Source organism: Myotis nattereri (genome assembly GCF_964212035.1).
Source record: "Myotis nattereri genome assembly, chromosome: 17".
NCBI classification, from domain to species: Eukaryota; Metazoa; Chordata; class Mammalia; order Chiroptera; family Vespertilionidae; genus Myotis; species Myotis nattereri.
This window is the reverse complement of record NC_138092.1, coordinates 25,615,051-25,639,385: the sequence shown is the minus strand read 5'-3', so window position 1 is coordinate 25,639,385 and position 24,335 is coordinate 25,615,051. Positions and strand designations below refer to the sequence as shown.

General features: G+C 38.2%; 1 protein-coding gene across 3 annotated transcripts in view; it reads right to left on the bottom strand.

Moving 5' to 3' along the window:
* COL14A1 (collagen type XIV alpha 1 chain) overlaps positions 1–24,335 on the bottom strand; it is a gene marked incomplete at its 3' end in the record, with an annotated part of 161,900 nt that overhangs the window by 32,826 nt on the left and 104,739 nt on the right. For all 3 annotated transcript variants that reach the window (XM_081111510.1, XM_081111512.1, XM_081111511.1), the window contains exons 36-40: positions 18,280–18,333; positions 14,431–14,526; positions 13,226–13,279; positions 12,801–12,854; positions 472–525 (exon numbers count right to left, since the gene is read on the bottom strand). In XM_081111510.1, the coding sequence (XP_080967636.1) occupies positions 472–525; positions 12,801–12,854; positions 13,226–13,279; positions 14,431–14,526; positions 18,280–18,333 (312 nt within the window). The remainder of the gene's footprint in view (positions 1–471; positions 526–12,800; positions 12,855–13,225; positions 13,280–14,430; positions 14,527–18,279; positions 18,334–24,335) is intronic.

Here is a 24,335-nt window from a genome sequence, read left to right as displayed (position 1 = left end):
GAAAATAAAGCAAAGGTGAGGACTCCCACATTCTCTTCAATGACAGCCAGCTCTCAAGGAGGAGCAAGGGACACACACACAGAGCTCCCCTTCCCCTCAGCAACAAGACTTCAGGATCCATTGCTCACTCCTGGTCCCAGCTGCCAAAGAAGTAGGGAAGATATTTTTTCAGTAGTCTCCAAACTACCAATCAGTTGTAGTTCTTTCAAATTCAAGCCTTATCTGTGTCTAATAAAAACTAAGTCAATGCAGGTGATCTCATGGGGAAGTGGCTCAGAGATCAAAGGATCCAGCCATAGGGTTGTATTATTTTTAAAAGATATTTTAGGCAGAGGTCTATAGCCAAGGCTGAGTTGTTACACTATAGCAAAGGTGGCTGCAAAGGTTAAAGTTCTGGTAAAAGAAGATCTCTCAAAAGAAGTAAAATGCTTGAAAGCAGAGTACATGCCAGTAGTTTCTGGAAATACTTACAATTGGCCCTGGTGGTCCTGGAGGGCCAGAGGACCCATCCTTTCCAGGAAAGCCCTGGGGAAAAGAAACATAGCCTGTCAACTTTGTAGTCGCTTTATGTGGCTTTCAGAATAGGTGTACCTAATTCATTTAATATTTGGGGGCCAAGTCCTGTTGCTTGCTCTGAACTTCCAGGGATTCACTACTTTTGAACTCTTCATGGAAATTGTTCTTGGCAAGACTTGTGTGTCTATTGGCCCTATGAAATTGTCCAGTGCAAGAATTTTAGGTGTGAGAAGTGCTACTTCAAGCTCAAGCAGGAACTTGCTTCCAGAAAGTGTTTTTATTAAACGAAACATAACAAAGGAGAAGGGAGGTCAAGTCTCTGGAACTAATGACCAGTCAGAAGGATGAATTAGTGTCTTCCATGACCTAAGAGGGTTTGGAGGAGGATACCTATCACCAGGATCGGTATTACAAATCAAGAAATACTATAATATCTAAAATTCTGCAACTCTCCAGGAGCAGCCTAGAGGACAATTTGGGAGGACTAACAGCTGCAATGATAGATTTTTGACTCCTGGACAGGTTTGTAGACTGTTATCATGGGCTTACAAATGGTACATCTTTGCTTCCCATTCCATATTGGAAGAGCTTAAGACAGAAAACAAATGCTATTTTTTATTTTTTTTAAATCTCCCTAAAATAGTGAGCATGTGTATGTGTGTTATTTTTATGTGTGTTAAAAAAAAATTAACAGCTGGAATGACTTACTTTTCCATGGCTATAGTTCTCAGTTGTGGATGTTGGTCCTTCCAATGTAGTTAAAAACATGAGAGAGAATCTTCTATCTAATTTTTATAATAGGCTCATAAAATTGTGTCCAAAACATCACCTTCTACTACATAGAGAAATGGACTTTTCATTGTGGGATTTTATCCTATTGGAGAAATCTATTCCCATCTTGAACCAACCCAAACCAACCGCTCCCAGCTTCCTTGTTGACCTCTCCCAATTCTCTTCTAAAATGTGTGCTACTCTCACAGTGAGCTCTTCTTTCTACTTATCTTGCTCATGAAAATCTACCTGCTTAGGGCTCCCCATCCAAGTTCACAGTATTCCTTCCTATCTCAAGGCATCAAATGAAAGGGAGTAAAGAGGAAGCTGGAGGAAAGGAAACGGTGTGTGAGTTGGGAGACAGGGTGTGAGAGGCAGCAGAAGAGGGTGTTGGATTAGAGTGCAGGAAAGGCATTGGTCAGCAAGACCCTTTCATCATGCACTCAAGCTTGAGTGCTACTGAGTCCTAAAACCAGATAAGACAGAAGATTCTAGAGCTCACTGACATGCGTGGTTTTCCTTTCTTCTTGGGCACATGGAGAGGCTACATTTCCCAGCCTCCTGCTCCAGCAATTATGTTGGAGCCACAGCGCTGAGTTCTGGCCTATGGAAGGGAGCCAGTTCCAGTTCTGGCTCATAAAAATTTCCCATGGGCAATCTTCACTCCTTTCCTCCTTCTGTAGCAATGTCAGAGGCCACATGTTAAAGATGAGAATGTCCCAAGAGGAAAAGACCCTGAGTCCCTAAATGACTATATGGAGCAGAGACCAGACTTCCCTAATCCTCTGCCTATCCCATTGACAGCAATGGATAATGAACAAACAATAGACTTTATTTTATTGCACTAAACCATTTTAATTTAGGGTTGAGCTTTTAGGCTTGTCTTATAGTTGCTATTCTATACTAATACACAAGCTAGTGTTGTTGTTTCACTACTACTTCTTTCACTGTGGTTAGTCAAATATATTAAGTCAGAAAGCTGCAGTGATAAACTGGGTACAAAAAAGTTACACACACACATACACACACACACACAAACACACACACACACAAACACCATACACACACACACCCTTCGGTGGGTCTGCTAGCTAGACAACAAAAATTAATACTGAGACCTAACCAGTTTGGCTCAGTGGATAGAGCGTCAGCCTGCAGACTGAAGGGTTCCAGGTTCGATTCTGGTCAAGGGCATGTACTGTCGTTGTGGGCACATCCCCAGTGGGGGGTATGCAGGAGGCAGCTGATCGATGTTTCTCTCTCATTGATGTTTCTAACTCTCTATCCCTCTCCTTTCCTCTCTGTAAAAAATCAATACAATATATTTTTAAAAAATTAATACTGACATGGGTTAGAATAAACTATTTTACATGGAACAAAATATACCATGTCCAGGAAGAAAGGCATAAAAAAAATCAGAATATGTGAGAGATAAACAGGACCCTAGGACTCATCCAGCCCAACTCCCTCATATGTGAGAAAAATTGGGACAAAGAGATGTTAGGAGACCCTACCATAAAAAAAGGATTTTTAAGAAATCTACTCTTATTTCCTAGGTGAAGTTCATATAAGGAAAAAATGGACTCTGTGCACATATTCAATAATTTAAGAAGACATTTTTAAAAGGACAGCTTTTGCTTCCTGCCTTAAAACTCTTCCAGCTCTGGATGGAGAACGAGCGTGTAGCCATGTGCAAGCCCACACACGGCCCCGGCCACTGCCAGCACAACTGCCCCACATCAAGACTGTAGCCTGGCAGGAAGTCTGCCCTGACTTTCTCCCAGGCTGTGTCCAGAGGGGAAAAAACCTCAAAAACAAGCGGGAGGGCAGGAGGACAGTTTAATTCACAGAGGGATGCCAACCAGGGCACATTTTCCTAAAAGCAGCGAAGACCAGCAGGAAATAACACATTCACTCCCTGCTCCCAATCCTGCGGAAGGAGTTTAAAAAGCAAGGACCTGTTGGTGCGTCCTCCATGGTGGGGCCACGGATACTCCAGTGAACAGTTTCGAATTCATGTGATTTATAGACACCACGTGTGTGATCATCTGAAGGGAAGATGATGAAGCTAAATTTGGCCGAGTGGCCAGTGCTGTAGTGATCAAGCCAAAGATGTGTTTGCTCACTCTGTTCTCCTACATAAGCTGACATTTCTTCCTCCCTCCCTTTTTTGAGGGCCAAAATTATGTTTTAATCATTGTTCTATTCCTAACACCTTCCTAGCACATTGCTGGCACAAAATAGGTACTACTAAAATGTTTAATTTGAATAAAATTGTTTTTGAGGATGTGCTCTGATTATCATGTTGAATAAATAAATATTAATCTCAGGTATAATTACTCTGAAGATGTATAAGGCAGAGGGACAGGCCAATGTCAGCCCTTGGTTCATGAATGCCCCACAAGCAGGACGTCATCTACCCTCAGAGGCTGACATTTCCTTTCAGTGAATATCTTAGGAGTCATGTCCCGGAAGGAGACCTGGGCATTGTGCCTTTGATTTATAGAGGGAGTGTTCTTGGGAGACACCTTTCAGGTAGTGATGGAGGCAGGAGAGGGCAGGGGATGAGGTTAGGTCAGAATTGGATTTAGCTGACGGGTGGCCTCAGCCAGGTCCCATGGGAGTTCTGGAGTGTGGATTACATGCCAGAGTTGACCCCGGGTAAGGTTTTATATACCCACCCACATCAGTTAGTCATTGGCAGGGACCAAGGCGGCATTTCCAAGGGCAATTCTCTGTAGAAGAGGCAACCGTGAGTGGTTAGGAGTCAACATCCACAGCAGCGAGGGGATGGAGTAGACCTCCCAGGTGAGGGGATCTGATCAGTATCAATTTCAATGCATGTTACTCTAGCACTTTTTTATATGGACTGTTGTAATAAATTGAGTATTTTTCAACATAATAACTAAAGAATAAAGGTATCCTTAAGACTATCTACCATGAGTTATCTATTTTCCTCAATCCCAAATTAAAATGTATTTTTTACACATTATTATAACTGCAAGTATCTTAAGTTTAATACCATTTTAAAAACACAAAGTCATTTCCCACACAAAGGTATTCCTAACCCTAGAAAATAGAAAAGTTCACATTATAAAAAAATAGTTTTATTTTTTAACTTTTGAATCACACTAGTAAATTTACCTTTGAAAGACTTTTACTTGTAAGCCTCACATTTGTCACATTATTAAAAATATTTGCAGCCCTGGCCGGTGTGGTTCAGTTGATTGATTGTTGCCCCATGCACCAAGAGATCAATGGTTCCACTCTTGGTCAGGGCACATGCCCAGGTTGTAGGCTAAACCCCGAGTATGGGGTGTACAGGAGGCAGTTGAGCAATGGTTCTCTCATCATCGATGTTTCGCTCTCTCCCTTCCCCTTTATCTCTCACTCAAAAAATCAATAAAGACATATTTTAAAAATATTTGCAGAGCTCTTGTGTGCTGGGCACTCTGTAGGTCTAGGGTAGACATGATTGAAAAAGAGGGTCTCTTTCAAAGGAGTTTATAATGTTGAGAAAAGTCAACAATTGAAAGAAAATAACAACGTGCTATGATGATGGAACTAGAAGAGTTCCTTGGGAACGTGTAGGAAGAGCAACTAATCCAGGTGTGGGATCCAAGGATGATTTCATAGGAGAGGTGGCATTTAAGTCAAGGGACCCAGGATGGTCAGCCACTGCTTTAGTCTCCCTGCCCAAGTACCTGTGTTACAGCCCATCCTGTCAAGCCAGTCAGCACTGAGGCAGGGGCTCAGGTTCATTTTATCATCTCCTCATCTCAGGGTGAGCAACAATACCAACCTTTTTTTAATAGAAAACCAAAAACTGTTGTAAAATGTCTACACTTCATAGGGCAAAATAGTAGGCACATTCTAGCTTCATGATTCAGTTTAAGTTAAAGCTCACTGGACAGTCTCCAACCCTATAAGTTAAAAATGTGTTTGCATTTCCCCAAACATTTCTATATCTATAAATTATCCATTTTATATCAGGGAGTAGGGGCAATCTGAGAAGTGTGTTTGTGGATTAAGCACTTTTAAAAAGCAGAAACCCTTAATTAACAATAAAGAATGAATATTAAGGAATAAGATATTAAATGATAAGCATAATGTGGGAATTTACTTAAACTGACAAATATATTTTTTAAAGGGCATGAAATGAGCCACCCACAAATAGGGATGTTTTATAACATAAATAGCTCCAGGCATTTCTCTTTTTTGGGATTCCCATCTCAAAATATTAATATGTACCCACAACCCACATTAAAAATATTTTTGCTATAAAAACTTGAAAGGATTTTTACAATTTGTTTTTGAAGAGATTTGGCTATGACCAACTCATTAAGTTATGGTTGGCGATAATTCATCAGCAAAAGGAAATCTAACCTAAAATTTGCGTTCAAAATCACTAATTATCAAACAAATGCTAAATTTAACTATGGCTGAAATTGGCAAAGCATACTACTTTATAGACATGTAATTATACATTTATAAATTTCCACCTTTCAGTTTTCTTTTCCATACTTTAGAGCAAATATATATACTTCTCCTGGCCATAATCATTTATTGTAGGCTCTTAAAAAGTTTCTAGTTTCTATGGTATGCCTATGGTGTCTAAAGGATGAAACCGATGTGCCTGCAAATAGTATTGTAACTGAAATTAAAGTAAGAAGCTAGAATATTTGTGTTTGTGTAGCTACTAGAAAGAGCTCTCAGACCCAGTGACTTATTCGCCATTCGTGCCTGCTTTGAAGCCCACGATGGTGAGCCATGGAAACTAACCTGAAGATTCTGGAACACCAATCGTTAAGGTCTGTTGACTGACGCTACACTCTCAGGTCGAGTGGGGTCTGTAAGCAGCTGGCATCTGATGAGCTTATTGAAACAAACCAAACTCAAGCAGAGAGGGCTAAAGAAATACTGGTAGAAACTCCTGATGCACAATTTCAGCCCTGCGGCATGGCTCTGGACTGCTGTGAGCGACAGTGGAGAGACTGTGTGGCAGTCAGCCATGAGAAATAAGGCTGCTACTTGCAGCAAAGGATTAAGACCAACCACCAGATTAAGAGGCCAAGCAGCAAAAAGCCACAGACTCTGTAAACACTGGTCCAGCTAGAGATCCAAGAGCAATCCTTATGTGTGACAGATATCATGTTGAGTCACACTGGGGAACCTTCAGTGATACACACACGCAAATTTATGTGTATGTATAAATATGTGTATATATATATACATATATATATAATCTACTTAGATTTTTACATATTATCTGTTTACATATATTTCTATATACACACCACTATTTTAATATGTACATATATGTATATATTACATAAATAATTTAAATGTATAAAGAGTAATCTGCAATGGTGACTTCAGTAAGTTAAAACAAGAAACACCAGCAATATTATACCTAAGAAATCATTTTAACATCTACAGTAACAGGCCTAATATAATACACTATCCAGTGATTCCAAAACTTAGCTGATTATCAGAATCATTAAGCTTTTTAGAATTATACATTTCTAGGTTATGCCTAAGACCTTTTGTATCTGAATCTCTGAGGCTGAAACCCAGTAATCTTCATATTTAAAAAAAGAAAAGAAAAGAAAAAAGCAAACCACAAAACAACAACATGATCGCTTAAGCTGTGAAACTACTGTTTTATTTAACAGTATCTGGCCTGACCCTGAAGAATGGCATCAGAAACAGAGTGCAAGGCACATATTATTTGTATCCTGTGCCCCAACAGGAGTATCGTTACAGCCTGTCATAACATAACCTCCTAAGTAATGTTCTCCCCCCAGATGTGCCACTATCCAAGGAAAGGTTTAACATAATCAAAGAAATACATTCTTAGAGGTGAAATATCAACTTCTACTTTACCAAGAAAGTAACCCAAACTGGGGTCCTTCTGCCCCAAAATGCTGGGTGAGATATCTTCAGTGATGGGGTCCTGCTTATTAAACTTCTTTGTGGAAGACTTTTCTACATTCACAAAATCCCACAGTGATCTTTGTTGACATAATTCCATGGAAGGACAGCGTGCAGGATTGGAGCTGAGGAGATGGGTTATAATCCCGGCCCTAACAGTTATTAGCTGTGTGGCATTGTTCTAATACTTCCATTTTGGGGGCTTGCAATTCTTTGTCTGTAAAATGGGGTAACAGTGTCTAGCATTTGATGTTATTCTGAGGAACAGAGAACATAACATTTGTAAAGCACCTGCATTTTGTCGGTAATGAATGATAGTGGTTGCTGCTATTTTTACTCCGATAATTTTTCAAATCCCAATTGCATTTATTATTAACACTGTGGCTGACTGTAGGAGGCTCTCCTGCGGTTTTGTAAAATTCCATCTAGACCCACGAAATAGAAAATCAAATCATTTTCTCCATTTGCTTTGTGGTGGTATGTTACATTTCCTCTTCTGATGGAGGAAGATACTCATGGGGGTGATTATGAATCTTAGCAGTTAACAAAATATTCTTTAGATGACTCTCTTGTCACTATTTAACATTTATAACAGGAATTAAATCCAGATAGTTGACTCAAGTTCAATTTCTTGAGTACATTTTAAACCCAACTGACTTGGATGAAATGGGACAGTCATCACAAAAATGGCCCTTGTATACATCAAACCCACATAAAAGGAAGTATGTTCCAAGTGTCTTTTCAATGTAAAATCCAAGAAAATTCACACTGACAATAAACTACTTGTTTTTCCTGTAGATTTTTTAAAAAATATATTTTACTGATTTTTTTACAGAGAGGAAGGAAGAGGGATAGAGTTAGAAACATCGATGAGAGAGAAACACCGATCAGCTGCCTCCTGCACACCTCCCACTGGGGATATGCCCGCAACCAACGTACATGCCCTTGACCAGAATCAAACCTGGGACCTGTCAGTCCACAGGCCAACGCTCTATCCACTGAGCCAAACCGGACAGGGTTCCTTTAGATTTTTAAAAATAGTTCTTAAAATCATTTGAGGCATCTTAATATGTGAAGAACAGGCATTATAAAATATTGTCCTGTCCTGACTCATTAGGGTTACATTGAAAAGAGTTAGTACTAATATCAGCAAAAATTGAATTTTTATATAGAAATTCTTTATATGAATAAATCCCCATAACGACTCTATGGAGTCAAATATTAGTTTTTCCACTTCACAGATGAAGTGAGGAAATATAAAGTAACTGGCTCAGTGTCTTATGGTAAGGGTTCAAACTCAGGTCTGGCTAACAGTATAAGTCTAGGATATTCACCACTGGGCAGTCCTGCTTTTCATAACCTCACAGATTTTGTAGAATCCATATGTAGGTGTTTTTTTAAAGACAGCATTTCATCTTTATAGATTAGAAAGAAAGGCTGTGGTTATGGCAAGGGCATGGAAATACAGGGAGCAGAAACCTGGGGGAAGGAAGCAATTTAAATGAAGTTTACTTGGAATTTAAAAACGAATACCCTTTTTTATCACAGAGGAATGACTATCTTCCGGGTGCCATAAACTATATATCTCCTCTCATTTTTATTTCTTGTCTCTGACTTTTTCTATAACCACATTATGAATTGAAAATGAAAATAATGCTTAAAGCTTCTATTGGGAGTGCTGACTGAAAGCTGGTGGTCTTGGATGTAAGTGTGACTCAGAACTACAAAAGAGGTTGCTTTTTTTCTTTTCTTTCTTTTTCAGTTCTTTCTCTCAGTTCTTAGGCTTATAATCTATGTCTTGCCTGCTCTTAGTTTCTCTAAGAATCGCCAGAATGTCTAGAGCAAAGGCTGAGAAATCCACCCTACAACAGAGGACCTCCAGGTCACAGGGTGTACCCTGGAGTCACAGACACCCAGAAAAGAGGAGGGAGGGGGAAGAGGCAGGTGGCGAGATCTACAGCGGAAAAGAAAAATGAGACAAGAATGCTGGTGGTTGGAAAGGCTCACAGTGAAAGCTGGATGCCTAACTGCATTCAGCTGTTAACACTGCATTTGCACTGTTGCTTTATAGAGTGTGGCCCTGCATTGTGCTCTGTCGCCTCCCCAGCAAGAGGCTGAGATGTGCTCAGAGAAGAAGTCCAACTTTGGCTGGACTTGTTCTGTGGCCTCAGGGCCAGGATGGAATATGAGTTGCCTCCTCAAGGAGTCAAAGATCCCCCTTGGGAAAAGCCAGACTAAGCTAGAAACACTAGAAAACAAGTTCCCTGTTTAAAGGGGAGGTGTTTAATCTTCTCCTTTTTATTCTTTGTTAAGCTCTCCCTCCTTCCAGACTAAGTCAAGGGGTAACACTGGCACTGGGTCCAGGAAAGAGGTGCTAACCTTTCTCTGATCTCACAGTAAATGTGATGGTACTAGCTTTGGGCTATGAGTTCTTAACAATCCATATGAGAAGACAAAGATTTAAAAGAAAGAAGAATGTGCAGTAAGGAATCACCCACCTCTCCTACAGCACACCTCGCTCACTGACCCCCTGAGACTCTCCAAGGAGCTAGGAGCACTGACTGGACAGCATCACACACATTTATTCCAGCTTCCTCCTTCTGTGCCTTCCTTCAAGATCAGAGGAAATGAAGTCGCAGTAACTGTAAGTCATTGAAGCGCTTACAGTGATGAAAAAACAAAATATCTCTGCTTCCTGATTCCCTGGACACTGAGCCGAACTGGGCAGCTCCCTGGGAGTGGCTTCCCAGGCATGTCAGCAGTAAGGCTCATCGTGTACTGGGTTTGCCCTGTCTGTTCTGTGCCACTCTTGTAATTGTGATTATTGTCATTATTATTTCCCAATTGCAGGTTTGCCTTTTAGGATGGCCCAAGGAAGAGCAGCAATAATCATCAGTGTTTGTCCAGGACTCTTTCAACAACCCCCCACTCCTCCTGCTTAAGTACAGACCCCTGGGCACTCCTGCTGTCCCAGAAAGCCCTGGTCTTCAAAGTCCTGGATCTGTCCCTACAACCATGTCAATTGGTCCGGGACGTCCTCAAATCTTGAATTTACAGTCCTGCTAAATAGCTACTCAATTGTTTTAAACCTTTTACTTTTCTTAAAAGGTTATCTGACTAAACACATCAGAGCCAACTAAATAACTTTGTTTTTACCCACTTCTCTTCCTTCTCGACTCTCTCTGAGAAAGACAATTTTCCTGGCTACGGGAAAAGTCATGCCCTTGACACTACCTCATCCTTCCATTTCCTCCAGGCCTATGAAGTGCCTCCTTAGATACAGAAAGTTTCTCACTTTGGGTCCTTCCCCTCTGGAGGTATTAATGGACACGATTCTTGATTGAGCATAGTCCATGGGACATAGCACATGCGCAATTAAAATATGTGCTCAATGAATCTTTTTATTAAATAAGATATTAGATGTTAAAATATATGCCCACTCCTTTCTGCAAATAGGGCAGTGACATTACATAATTCCAAGGGACACCATCATGTTTTGCTCTCTGTGAATGGCACCCCTTCGAGTTGTACACTGGAAATTCATTGTCCTCAAATATCTTTTTTGAAACAACTGTCACAGTATTCCCAAAATCTTTTTTTATTTTTAACCTACCCCATAAAGAATGAGTTTCCTCTGAAACCAGTCTTAAAAAGCAAGTTCATACCAATCTAAGAATTTTTCAAAGTAGGAATTCGACATACCCTGAACATTTTCCCTCTAACTTGAGGGAGAGAGGAAAATAAAATCCATTTACAGATATCTTATCACTTAATTACAGCTCTAAGATTTTAATCTTAGAAAAGAAAACATGTTTGGAGGAATAGCAAAATATTTACAAAAAGTCTGTGTTGGTATATTGGTTTTTTTTTTAAAAAAAGAATTCCAAAACCAAATGATCCCAACATGAATCCAATATGTTTGAATTGGGAGTTCTTTGCCAACACTGGACTCTAGACATGGATAAATCAAGTCAATTCACTGAACCAAATCAGTGAAACTGCCATTTTCAGAACTTCGGGAATCATGAAAGAATCTAGGTGGGTAACCACACAGGATCTTAGCCTAAGTCCTTTGCCAAAACATATAAATACGCTAGACACGCCTTCCACATGTACAAGAAACCTACATAAATCTAACTTTCAGAGAATGCCTCCTTTAGATACATCCACCTGGCCCTGCTTTGCAGACTGAGTAATTCCATTTGATGGACAGAAACTAAACTGGGTTTTTAAGCAAATGAAAGTTTGGTGGAGGGGAAAAAAGAACATGGAAAAATTGTTAAGGTCCCACACCTAGCTTTCTATAGAAAAAGCAATGTTCTTATTCTTGAGTAGAACAGGTATCCTAAGCTGAAGGTACTCAAGCAAGCCTTGTTTGAGTAGAGAAGTGAGTCTTCTAGCCAATTGTTTTTACCTAATGCATGAGTTATACCAAAGACACCACTGAATGCCAACATATTGTCTGTCCATTGGATTGGACCTAAGTAGCTGCAACTCCATATAACTTAGTTTTGAGCAAAACCGTGGAGCTGCCTACATGTCTAAATCAGTGATTGTTTAGGGAAGACCAGTCTCTCTCTCCCTTGCTGAAAATTCAGACTTCCTATTGCCTTCCTGTTAAACCCCCAAATCCTTACTCTGAAAGAAAATAGATGATTTAAGTGAATATGTATTTACCTCTCCAGCTTCATTTTCGGACAATTTCTCCACTTCTAAGTATATGTGCACATGTGTGTGACACACACACACACACACACACACACACACCCTGCACTCTGATCTCCAGCCATACTGACCCATGTGCAATATTGGAAGTGCCCACACTGTTCATCTCCCCTGCTTTGTATATGCCATTTTCTCTGCTTGCTCTAGCTTTCCTTTCTTCATGCACCTGGCTAGTTTCTATCTCTTAGTTCATACTCAGCCTCCTCTGGGAAGCTCTTCCCAGCCCTTGAAGTCTGGAATAGTTATCTATCCTTTGTATTCCCATGGGGCTCTGTAAATACCCTTTCATAGCATTATTATAGCTCCTCCCGCTAAGCTGCAAAATCTTTGAGGACAAGAACCTCAAACCTGGCTCGGTGAAGATGCTGATGAACACTAAATGTTATCTCCTCCCTCTTCTAACCATCCTTATAATTTCTTTGACTGCTATCCACTTCAACAAGTTAAAATATAATTGACATACATTAAATAAAAGGAGAGTACTGCAGATCATCATTATATTTAAATTTTGATTCATGATTCTTCATTTTCTTTAGAAAAAATTGGAAAATCTCCTCAACCAATACATACAATTCAATACAAAGTGTATTCAGGTTATGAGAACATTCAGAAAGAGGTGATGCTAATTTGGGAAGGTTTGATGAAAATTCCCAGATTTTGATGAAAGTAATAGACATAGCAGATGCCAGTGAAGGGAAGTAGGTGCAGGATAGATAGACTGTAAATAGACAGGAGGGAAAAGAAAAGGAAAAACCCTGGTTTGATAGACTGCATTGCATAGAAACCTGCCAGAAGCAAAAGCTGACTTGGTGAGGAATCTACTGTGCTAACAACCAACCTGGGTAAGTCCTTACCCTCTGGCCTGGAGAGCCATCGCGTCCTGGTGAGCCAATGCCTCCTGGGACACCCTATATAGAACAAGGACAAGATAAGAGTCAGATTCATGGAAACCAGCTACCCTCTCACCAAGCTCCCCTGAAACAGACTAAGGCCTCCCCCTAAACCTAATAGGTGAGATCTTTGTGACTGACCATTCAGAACCCAGAAAAGGAATGCCCCCCACCAGGGCTCACCCTGAGACCATCAGTACGACCCTTAGAGGGGGCATAAGGTAAATGAATACAGACCAACCATCTTTAAAATAGAAACCACTTATTGCCAAGATTCCAGCTAACTTCAGAACTATACTCTCTCCCCAATGCCCACCCCCCACCCCCCCCACACCATTAGCTCTAGTCTAGAGCTAAGAGCAATAGACTAAAAAGGACAGAAATAATACCTGTAGACCAGGCAGGCCCGTCTCTCCTTTCTCCCCTTTTTCACCTGGCATTCCCTGAATATCCAAAAAGTACATGGGGTTAAGTTCACACTGGTCAATACTTTGTCTTTTCTTTTTCTCCATGGACTGTTCTAATATTTTCAACATAAAATTGCTTCACACTAACATCCAAATACAGCATATTTCACTTCTCACATACGCTACACTACTTACGTAAGCTTTCCTAGTAAGCTGAATATTTATATATCATAATAGTTTAAACACAGAACATACAGTCTGATATGGTTAAGCCCATAGAGTAAATATGTGGAGGGGAGTTTTGGACATTTCAATATTGTTTATAGTTTAGATTTTAAAGCCATTATCCATATAGATTCTTGTTTTGCTTTGGCTAATTTATAAGAATGGGAAAGCAAACACAGACACTGGTAAAACCTCAACAAATGCTTATTATTATTATTATTATTATTATTATTATTAGCAGTAATTGCACACATTGGCATGTTGATGCTTTCTAAAATGTGAAAATAACCCTGGAAAAGAAAACTTAGCTAGGGAACATATCATGTGCACAAAGAGACTGCTAAAATGGCTTCAAAGGATCTGTTTGCTTTAAATATTAATTACAGAGATTGGTTTTATTCTATAAATCTAGATCTCTATGGTAAGTTTAATGAAAATAAGTGAGTGGAATTAAATTTGTTTTCAGTGGTCTAAACAGCTTTTAAAAAGAAATGAGGCTATAAAAAGTACACCATTTATCATCTAAAACTCATAGTTAATGTACTGTACTTTGATGCTCATTGAGATAAAGATGGCAAGTAAAAGACTTTCATAAATATATATCCACAATCACTATAAATACATAATGGATAACTTAACATTTGTTAATGCTAAGGACTTAGTCAAACAAGAAAAAGGGCAATACATGTCAAGCCCTGTTTTTATTCTACAGACCAATTGCTCATGGATATATGTACTCCATAGCCTTGTATGTGTTTGTAAAAGACGTCATCACTGAACCAAAAAATGGCTAACGAATGAACTCTCAGTCATTACTCTTATTTCTCAATTCTTATTTGTAGGTAGGAGTTGATAGGGGCTAAGTATCATAATGAAGGCACAGAAGACAAACATTCATTCTTTATAACTCATGGAGAAATGATAATAACAAAAACCTATCTGACTGTTTACACTCAACTCACAGGTATTCCTTGAATGGACAGACCACTTGGTCCTTGGGGCCCAGGGGGACCCTGAGGTCCTGGAGGGCCTGTTTCACCCCGAGGGCCATCTGGTCCCTGTAAGGCAAGAGAGGAAAGTCATCCCAGAGTAAGTTAGACCCTCTGGTACCCAGAGATATTTCTGCTTAGGATGCTGATAATGTATTTCCTTAAATAATTTTTCCTAAGACGTGAACTATTCATAGGATAACAAGACACTTGTTATCCCATCCTCCGATGATTCACCTCCCAGATGAAATGTCATCAGTAAACCAAGAGTAAATACGCAGGGGCTGCTGCAACTTTGTTTTTTTGCTTTCATAAATAAGAATGCTATGCCAATTACGTGAGTTACTAGACCTCCCACACGCCATAACAAATGCAAAAGATATAAACGATTCAAGACCACCCTCCTGGCCTGTAAAGATTTATACCATCCAGATGAACTACATTCTCCCCACCTTCACTACTGTCAGTTACCTACCGCACGGGCATTCCTCCACATTTACTGAAGGCTTTGCACCTACCCTCTGCTTTCTTCATCATCATGATCCTGCCACCACCTTAATGTCTCTTCAGCGGTCATTGAATGACCTTCCTAGCCTCAAAATTATTTAATTTCCTTTCTTCCCAGAATCAGACATTCCTCTCACTTTAGCAAATTTTAGTTCTATAGTTTGGGATTTGTTGTGATTTGGCTAACATTAGATATCTCTGAAATCTTAGATGCAGAAGATCTACTTATCCTCAACTTCATCTCCTTGCCCTTCTCTCGTTCTGTGACTCCAACAAAAGCCAAACTTTTATAAATTAAGACTTCCAGCACCCAGGTATCATCTTAAATGTGAAACTGATGAATCCGTTACTCGGGACAAGCAAAACAGAAGAAAAGGCAAAATGGTGTAAAGTAGGGGTAAATGAGTGTCGCCTGGAACCTGGTAAGTTTTAGGTGTATGGGGATAACCATGTAGAAATGCCTAGTTGTTCTGGGGTCAACAGAAGTCTGAGCTGAGGTGGATTTTGGATTAGTGGAAGATGTGTTTGTGATAGAGGTTATTAAGGAGATTGATGATAGAGTGAAAGAGGGAATGGATTAAGATTAGATGACAATCAGGTAGAAGGGAGAGGAAGAGTAGCCTGGGAATGGTATGGGAAAGGCCAAAAGGAGAGAGAGAGAGAGAGAGAGAGAGAGAATTTCAAATAGAGATGTGACAGTCATGTCAAATGCTGTAGAGATCTCAAATAAGTTAAGGCAAACCACAACCTTAACATGATTTGGTACAGAAGGTGATTGGTGACTAATGAGAGCAATTTTATAGAATTCCTAGAGGAACAGGAATCATCTGTGGGTCAACAACAATCTGGGTTGTGAATAGTGGAATTTTACACTATGAGCTCCTGTGATTTCACTTCTTTCACATGGCAGAGTATTTTGAGGTTCACTCAGAGTCTGGCATGTATTGGTAGTATGTTCCTTTTGATTGCTGAGTAATATTCCATTGCATGGATAGACAGAAAATTGTTCGTTTACTTGTTGAGATATATTGGATTATTTCCAATTGTTGTTGTTTTTTTGCAATTATTGACAAAGTTGCTATGAATATTTATGTACCCCCCAAAAGTGAATTATTTTTGAGGTGAGGATGTAAAAACACTGAATGAAAACTAGTCTTATAAGAAACATTGTATAAGAGAAGGTGAGAGAGAGGTAGCCAGATTTTTTAAATTATGATGGAGGAGACACGGAGATTTACAAATATTACTTAATATTTATAATAGTTGAATAATATATTGTTTGGATAGTATTGAGGATTTGGGAATGGAGTAGAAGGGCAGAAAGTAGGTGGTCCCATTTTATTCTATAAAGTATAAGCTAAAAATGACTAGGAAGAGCAGTGTCAGGGCTGTTTTGAGCTTCTAAATTATTATTATCTATTTACTGCAACTGAAATTCAAAGCCACAAATAAAAAAATAATACAGATGGGTGCTTTTCATTTGGAAAGTGTAGTTTATCTGCTCCTACACTGTCCACCTTGGTGGACATGCGTGCATCCTTTCTCCAACAAGACTTTTTCCTAAAACCACTAAAGACTTGAATCTGTGATTCATCAAAATCATCACACAGAAATAACCACAGGGGAATGATTAGAGGAAAGAGGTAAATCTTGATATCATCAAACACCTTGGCATTCCTAACACGTCTTCATGATCAGAATCATCATCCAGTGAGAATGTTAAAAACAAACAAACAAACAAAAAAAAAAACCAAACCACGATCATGGTGTTAGAGGTGTTGGGAGGAGCGAGCCAGCATCCACAGGAGCTCACTGGCACTGCCCTCAGGTGAAACCAAGGAAGACACAGTGTATCACTGTCTGAAAAGAAGCTTTCAAACCACTAGCTCCTCATAGCAAATAAGAGATGAAGCCAAGTAAGCTACATCATTTCTATGCCTGAGAAAGTGTCACTATCTCAGAAAATAAAACAAAAAAGGAGTTACCTCTGGTCTAAGTTTTGAGTTGGCTAGTACCTGATTAATTATCTTCAGCCTCCTTTCATTTACAGCTTTCCCCCCACATTCTCTCTTACCTTGCTTCATTTGTTTCCAACTTTTTTTATTGATTTCAGAGAGGAATGGAGAGGGAGAGAGATAGAAACATCAATGATGAGAGAACCATTGATTGGCTGCCTCCTGCATGCCCCTGAGAATGGAGCCTGCAACCTGGGCATGGGCCCTGACTGGGAATTGAACCCATGCCTGCCTGGTTCATAGGTCAATGCTCAACCACTGAGCCACCCTGGTCAGGCCACTTGTTTCCAATTTTATAGCAAAAAAACTTGCGATGTCCTCCTCTCCAAGAATAAGTACTGTTCAAATTTAATAAGTAAGCACATTGAGGCAGTAAGTCAAGCAAATGGATGGAGAGCCGATCAGGTGAAGTAACATGGTGAAAATGAGATGGGGAGTCACATTATAAAGGGCCTTGAATCCCATGCCAAGGAAGGTGAATTGTATTCTCAAGGCAAACAGCCTGTGCCTGTAGGTTTTAAGAGTGTAATATGACTGAGTATAGCTTTAAAGGAATGAATCTGGGGAAAGATGTGAAAAATCAATCAGAAAATCATGCCACTGGAGCCAGGAGACCAGTTAGAAGTTTTGCCAACAGCCAGAGAGAAGATGGTGAAGCCTGAACCCAGTGGCTGGGCTTCTGCCACCCCTCGAGGCGCTTTCCTGCCAAGGAGGAAAACATGTGCCGTGACATAGCTCTGCACAGCTTCGTCCCCTTGGCTGGGGCCTCTGTACCGTGTACAACTTGAACCACCACACTTACTGGCCTTGAGCAGTGAGAACGGAAAATAGAGTCATGTGTTTGATTATGCATAGTGGAGGAACTGTGCATGCTGGGAAGAAAGAAGGAATTTACAACCTGAGAAATTACCGGGGAGGGACTGCTGCCTAGTTGTGATTCAGTATTCCCCCAAAGAAACATCTTTGCTTATAATACAAAATAAATACAAGATAAAGGAAGAAAAGAATGGACAAGAGAGAGGTCTAGACCAGTCAGAACGGTGATACTATTTCTAACCCAGAAATCTTTCTTTTCACTACGTTATTAAATGTTCTTATTGATTTTAAAAAACAACAACCACAAGTCTAAGAATAATGGAAAAGGTTTAGATACAACTTTGATAAAAAAAAAAAAAAAAGTATGGCCGTGTAGATTGCAAAGGGTAAATAGTACTGAATACCGAAATTATTATGGCTAGTTATGAGAGAGAGAAGAGCGAGAGAGAGAGAGATTTAGAGATATTAAGATTGAGAATGTTACCTTTGGACCCTGCTCTCCTCGTTGGCCCTTTGGTCCTCTGAGTCCTGGACCACCCTGGCAAACAGATGTTATGTATTAGCACCAAGCACTTATTAGCACATCTTAAAGCCATCTATTTCATCCATTTTCCTTAGTAATATGGGTCATGTAATTCCTATTTTGTATCAAGGCCAGCACATTGTGTAATGATATATGTTCATCAGGATCCTTAACTGGAAATTTGCCACCCAGACCCAGCTTCCCTGCTAATGATTTCATAGACTGAGGCAACTTTCTATGTCAAATATTTTTAAATAAAAAACAAATTGTGGTATTTAAAAAATTTTAGTGATGTAAAACTACTACTATTAATGGATGCAAATAATAAAATATGTCCCTAATCTAAAATTATATGTCTTACACTACAACTTTGAGATTATTTAATAGCATTTTTCTTTATATGGTACATGTAAACACATAATATGTATATGTGTATATGTATTCTTTGCAAACATATATTTCTTGTATATATGTGTATAAATATATGTGTGCATATATAACCTTTGAATATTTTTAATTGACTCACTATTTCACTTAAATCAATTTTAAAAGCAAATTTATAGCACTACAGTGAATGGAAAAAGTTATTACTTGCTAAGAATAGAGGGTAACCTTAAAGAGATACTATAAATAATGTTATTCAATTTAGCTAGATTTTGTGCCTATTGAAGTTTTTGAGTCACAAGTTTGCTCTTTGTTAAAAAGGGATAGGCCTGGGGAGAGGGCAGGAGCAGGGTGGAAGGGGTCAATGAGGGGAAAAAGAGGAACGTCTGTGATACTTTCAACAACAAAGATATATAGTTTTTAAAAGGGGCATAAGTATTAGAATGGTCATACTGGCACCAGACTGAGAATATCACTTTCACCTGAGGATTAAAATGCAATATCTTTCTCACTATGTGATTCTAATTTATTTTCTAATATATCCATGACTACTGAACATCATGTGGGTACCATCGGCTTGTATCACTTAGGAAAAGACTATATCAGATGATCTTTAAGTTTTCTCCCAGCTTGTTTTTTAATCACTTCAATTCTCTCCCTTCCCCAATTTCATTTGGTTGCTTATCTTTCAGACTTTTTGAATATAATTATATAATTCACATGTATATATGTATCTTTAGAAATTATTACCTATAGTATTTTTGTGGTATAATTTGATGTATGTAGATTGCAGATGTGACATCAAACTTTTTATATGCGTTTTTGCCTTAATGTTTTAGAGACTTTTCCATAATATAACATTTGGATTTAACTTATTCTTATTGAGTTGCATAGTTGTCCATAGTTGCATGGATGGATGCATAATAGTTTAATCATTCTTCCACTATTGGAAATGTAGGCGGTTCCCCCACAAATTTTTGCTGCTTAAACAATAATGCAATTAACATCCCTAAACACACCTTAAATAGAAGTGTTAATATTTAAGTAAAAATGTTAACATTTAAGATAGCAACAAGTACAACTATAAATAAAATTTAATGAATATGCAAATACAATATCAAATTGTGCTCCAAAGAAAGCTATGCCATCTGCCAAGAGTTTAAGAGGATCCTTAGTTCTCTAACCCATAGTATATGATGTTGTCAAACTTTACATTCTTACCAACCGGATTGGTAAAAATAATTCCTTATTCTTATTTTAATTTTTATTTCCCTTAAAGCTACTATGACTGAACATCTTTTCATAATGTTTGTCGATTTGCATTTTCTCTCAATGCAACTACATATGTGTGTGTGTGTGTGTGTGTGTGTGTGTATATATATATATATATATACATATATATATACGCACACACATATATATATATGCTTAGTTTTCTATTGGATTGCATGTATTTTTCTCTTTAATGTGCAGGAGTTCTTCATATATTTGGATACTACATCCTTAACTGTTATAGATGATGCAAATATTTTCCCTCAGTGAGGCAGACATTGTTGGCTGGCTACCAAAGAGTCTTTCCTGACTTCTTTCCATTTTATTTCTCCTACTGTAAAGCCTAAAAGAGAGATTTACTTTCCCAGCCTCCTCGCAACTAGGAATGGACATATTAGCCAGTTGTAGCCAATCTGATCAAGAAGCAACAAGCCAAAGAAAAGCAAATTAGAGAGATGGAACAATTTGGGTCCTTAATGAAGTTGGTGAGCAGCCTCCTTTCCCTTGGGTTCAGCCTCCTTTAAATCCTTTGCTGAGCAAACAATGAGTGTCCAAATGCCATAATGGGTTTCACCACTGTGCTAGTCAAGTTTTCTGTTGCTTGTAGCAAGCCCACTGCATCCCAAGTAATATGGCCAACTCTTTAATTCTTTTTGCACATCTTAAATGATTATGACTAGTTGACTCCCAGATATTCCTTCCAGGCACACCATGTCTAAAAGCCAGGGACCATTTTACATTTCTAACTTGTTTGCCATCTTAACCCTGACCCTCATCACTGAGCACATGATAAGAATTCAACAAATATTTGTGGATATAAGATTCCATCTTTTAATAAGAAAGGATTAGTCCAGGCAAAGAGAATATGGTTCTTTCATGTCTCTCTACAGCTCTTTACAGTTTTATTGGCACATAATACTACTGTATAAATTCTTGAATGAGAAGATAATCACAACTATGTTAGTCATTGCACAGGGTTTATTACATACTGTTTGAGATACTAGTTCTTAAATAGTTTATTATACTTCAAATATTTTAAAATGTCAATAGCCTTTCTCCGTTTTACATGTTTTGTTTTCCTCAACAAGTCAGAGCTCAACCCTCTCCTTTTACTTCTCTGCTGCTTTCTTCTCGTTACAAAGTTTGACTCTTAGGTCATATGTAAATATCTTATAACTTGTTCCAGCAGTATTGCAAATGAAAAACTTGAAAAGCCTCCAGCTAAAAAGAGCTTATTGATGCCTTTTAAAATAAAATAAACATGATTGTAATTAAGAACTGGATCTTTAAGGACCAAGAATGAAGAAGAAACAAAAAAAAAATCCCAGAGCAGCAGGCATGCGCACTGAGACTGCCCCAGGGAAAGATTGGGAAGACGGTTGAGGTTTACTGCAAAGCCTGTATTTTATAGCCCACACAAGGCAATGAAATATGAAATTGGGTCTATGATAGGTGGGGGAGGGTAGAATATGAAACATTCATTAATGTTGAAGAACTTGAAAGGCAGCACTCTGAATGAGCTAGAAATGGAAATGGCCCACCGGCAGGTGGATGACCACGATGTTGTTTTCACTTTAGCTATGGCAGGAGGAGGAACTATCTCCCCTAAGAATTACTACCCAGTAGCTGATTCTTATACAATCTAGGGACTAGAATTCACACTGCCTGTGAGGATCAAACAAAACTCCAAAGTTAAACCTAAGGTGGTTTCCAGTTGGTTGTATAAGCAGGAGCTTAGCAGAAGCAGGCACAGACACTCTCTGGAGGAGTATGTTTGAAATATGGGCTCAAAACAGTCCCAGAGACAAAGTCTCAAATAACATGCAGTCAAATACACAAAACCAAAAAAAAAAAATCACAAAATATACATGGAAACAAGACAGCATGAGTAAAATCATCAGGAAAACAATGGCAGAATCAGAACCACATACACTGCGGATTTTAAAATTGTAAGGTAAAGAATATACACCAAATTTAATATAATAAAGAAAAATAGTCTTGAAAGTGGTACAAAAGAAAAGACTGTACAAATAACAAGAAAAAAGGAACCAAATATAACTTCTAGATATACTAAAGATAACAATCAAAATCATAAACACAATAGCTAAATTAAATGAAATATTAAATCATAGCTAAAAATAGAGCACACCAGAAGATAAATTTAAAGATATTACACATAATGAAGCCTGGAGATGCAAAGTAGATAATAAATTAAAAAAGATTAAAAGACATGATAGTAACATTATAAGTTATAAAGTCCATCTAGTTGGAATTTCAGGAAAACCTAATAGGGATTACAGCAGAGAGACAATATTCAAAGAGGCAGTGACTAAGAAAACTCCATAATGAATGAGAACATTGGTATTCAAATTCCTGAAGTCCCAAATTTTCCAAAACGACAAAACAACATCAATACTGTAGTGAGACTTCAAATTACTAAAGGGGTCTTGAAAAGAACCAGAGAGAAAAGATTTCTTTCTCACAGGACGATCATTAATTTGACTGACAGTTGACTTTTCAATAGCAACAATGGAGCTATAAAATGGTGTAATCTCATCTACAAAGTGCTCAGAGAAAATAATTGTTAATCTAGAATTGTACTTCAAGTTTATTACTTTGGAAACTTGTCTGAGTGCTTTGAGGTCAATATTAAACATTTTAAGCAAGTTAGGAAGTTTATTATTCTCCTTTGTTAAAATCTGAGCTGAGAATGGGTCCAGTGTAGCAGAGTAGCTTTACCATTTAAGGCAGCGTGAAACCTTGATTCCCAACATCTTATTGTTCTGCAGTGTCCCAGAATGTTGCTTATCAAAGTGACCTCACTGCTACATGCCCCCATCCTAGTCTGGGAGGAAGGGTGAGGTTGGTTAGGAAGGGCATTTGGTTTTCATTTAAAAACAACATCCACGGTTACTTCATATATCTTCTCTCTCATTGGCCAGAGTTTAGTCCTAAGGTGACAGATGCTAAGAAATCAAGCCCCTAGCAGAATGCCCATGTGCATGGCTAAAACTCAAGGGATTCCACTTTTTGAAAAGAAGCAGTGGCAATGAATATGGGATGGGGGAAAATTAGCAATCTTTGTGACAATCATCAAAACAATCCTTTGATAACATGGGAAATAAAAGCATTTTCAGATGAAAAAAATCTGAAAATTTACTATCAACACTCTTTTAAAGAAACACCCAAAGATCATATATATATATTGTGAAATTACAAACAGAATTTGACAATTAGAGTGGAAGATTTTAAATATCTATCTCTTAATCAAAAGGTAAAAAATTAATGCTGATAAAGAAGATTCTAACAATGCAAATTTACAATTTCATTTACTGGACTTTATATATAAAATTCTGAACTTGACAATTAGGGAACACATTCTCCTAAAACCTACAGGGAAACTCTGTAAAACTTTACAAAAGGCCACAAAATAAATACCAAAGAATCAACAAATATCAAAAAATCATTACTATACAGACTATCTTCCCTGATAAAGTACAATAAAATCAATACATTAATAAGAAAAAGATAAAAGTTGCACACATAATTGAATATTTTAAAAGATACTTCTAAGTAAATCATGACTAAAAGAAGCAATAAATGAAAATATAAACAATAGCTAACAGAAATATTAAATTTGTCTACATAGAATTGAAATTTCTAGACAATATAAGTTCTCATAAACACCAAACAATCCATGGGCCAGGAAAAGATATTTGCAAACCATATTGTTAATAAAGGGTTAGTATTCACAATACATAAAACCACCTATAAATCAGTAAGGAAAAAAGCCTGTATAACAAAAACCTAGCAAAGCTTATAAACAGGTAATTTATATAGGAAAAAATCTAAATGGCTAAGAGACATGAAAAACTGGTTCATCTCACTAGCATGGAGGGAGAGTCCTATTTAAATTAAAATAACAATGACACAGGGTTTTACAATCATCAGATAAAGGAAGGCGCTCATATTTGGCAACATCAGAGGGTCTTGGTGAAATGCATGGGAACTAGCTCTCATACAGAATTTGGGGAAGAGGATATTGGGACAATCATCCCGAGGAGCAATGTGGGGTTTCTTCATGATGATGAACCTTCCTTCTTCACCAACAAATCTGTGTTATTTTAAGAACACGCATTCATGTTTGCAAAGAGATATACAAAGAATGTTCACTGTAATAATATTGCCACAGGGAAATACTCCACAGTAATGGGTCAATAAACTGTAGTTTATATAATGGAATACCTTACAGCTGGTACAACAAATAAACTAAACAATGTGCGTTAGCCTTGATAAAGTTCAAAGACATACTTTTGGCGTAAAAAAAAAAAAAGTTGAAAACAAATCATTGTTTTCAAATT